At 50.2% G+C, this 1,540-nt stretch overlaps 1 protein-coding gene across 1 annotated transcript; it reads left to right on the top strand.

Moving 5' to 3' along the window:
* Positions 1–678: 678 nt before the first annotated feature.
* H310_15040 (hypothetical protein) lies at positions 679–990 on the top strand (the record flags this gene model as incomplete). Its single annotated transcript, XM_008883018.1, has 2 exons — positions 679–753; positions 805–990. 2 exons carry the CDS (start codon positions 679–681, stop codon positions 988–990), a joined length of 261 nt encoding a protein of 86 aa, XP_008881240.1.
* Between the last annotated feature and the right edge of the window lie 550 nt (positions 991–1,540).

The raw sequence follows: 1,540 nt of genomic DNA, 5'->3' as shown, positions 1-1,540 counted from the left end.
TGCTCGACTTGGCAATGGCCAGAGCGAACAATGTTGCATTGGGTTGGTTCGTGAAAGAACCTACACTTGAATGCAGGCCGAGTTGTTGTGGACGGTTCTGCGGAGGGAAACGGGACTAGCGGCGCCCAGCGGAGTCCCAGCAACTGTTGCGAGTTGCGCGGACGAGCGTGTAGCCGATGCCGTCGCGGCAGCCGCGCTCCAGACCGTCGCAATGCCCTTCATTGGCGAAATGAGTGCTGCGCAGAATCCATCCACTCGGACGTCGAAGCCCTTCGCCACGCTTGACGTCGGGATGTCGAGATGCAAGGGATTTCCATGGATACTTGAGATTGCTTTCCTATAGAATGCACTCTCTTACTCTCAAATCGTAACTTTGGACTCTGGAACGGCACTGGGACGATTCTTAGTCCACGCAGCTCACGCTGTCCAGACATCAGCCTTAGTGTCGAGCTCGAGACTGCTTCAACGGCTTCTTCATGTGTCGTAGGCACGCCTAGTGGAAGCCCCGCGGAAGGACTCTTCGATCGCCTGCTTTGACGCTGCGGTCACAGAGGGCTCACGAGGCACGTTCGGTTATGATGGTGATGGAACCGCTTTGCAATTTTTTCCAATGAAATAAACAGCCTCGAAGTCGAAGTGCCACAACAACATGTCTACCATAGAACTATCGTACAGCAAATGGACGAGAAGTTGAAACAAAGTTTCATCCAAGCCTACGCCAAGACCAAGGAATTCGAAGATGCGACTACGTTTGTAAAAAAGGATGAACTCTAGTTCGTGAAGTCGTTAGACCAAATTTGGAAGTTGCGTGTTCCCAAAGACGACTTTCGAAAAGGCGATATCACTTGGCAAAGCCATGACACGAGCACCACAGCGAGCCCTGATATTCGGCGCACGCAGTTGCATGTAGCTCAAATGTACCATTGGAACCGAATGGACGAAGACGTCAAGCTGTACGTCGCAACCTTGCGAAACTTGTGCACGCTATAAGTCAAGTAGCAAGTAGTGCCAATGCCAATGGTCGAATAATAGTCTCCTGATGAATGCTGGCATACAGTTTCCATCGACTGGGTCACAGGGCTCCTTGTTTCCAATGGCAAATATTCAATCATGACTTGAGTCGACAAGATATCGTAACTGCTCAAGTAGTGCGCCTCAACGTTGACCTTTTTGCTTGGTGTGTTGATGCACACCAAGCTGCAAAGGTGTTCTTTGAGACTGTTGTCCGCAAGCACGGTCTGCCTGCTGTCATTATCAGTGATCAAGATTGAAAGGTTGCTAGTCAGTTTTGGCAAGCTTTGATGAACATCATGAATGTGAAACACGACATTACTACGGCTGGGCGAGCACACAGTGATGGAGCCACAGAACGGCAAAACCGAACTTTGGAGGATGCTCTACGCTGGCAAGTGTCCTACTTGGGTCACGACTGGACTGAACATCTCGGAACCATCGAGTATGCTCATCAAGGACTCGTACAAACATCTACGGGAATGACTCCCTTTGAAGTTGATACTGGCAGAAAGCTTCGTAATCCAGT

This window comes from Aphanomyces invadans (assembly GCF_000520115.1).
Source record: "Aphanomyces invadans strain NJM9701 unplaced genomic scaffold supercont1.143, whole genome shotgun sequence".
Lineage (NCBI taxonomy): Eukaryota > Oomycota > Saprolegniomycetes > Saprolegniales > Verrucalvaceae > Aphanomyces > Aphanomyces invadans.
This window is presented reverse-complemented; position numbering and strand designations above follow the sequence as displayed.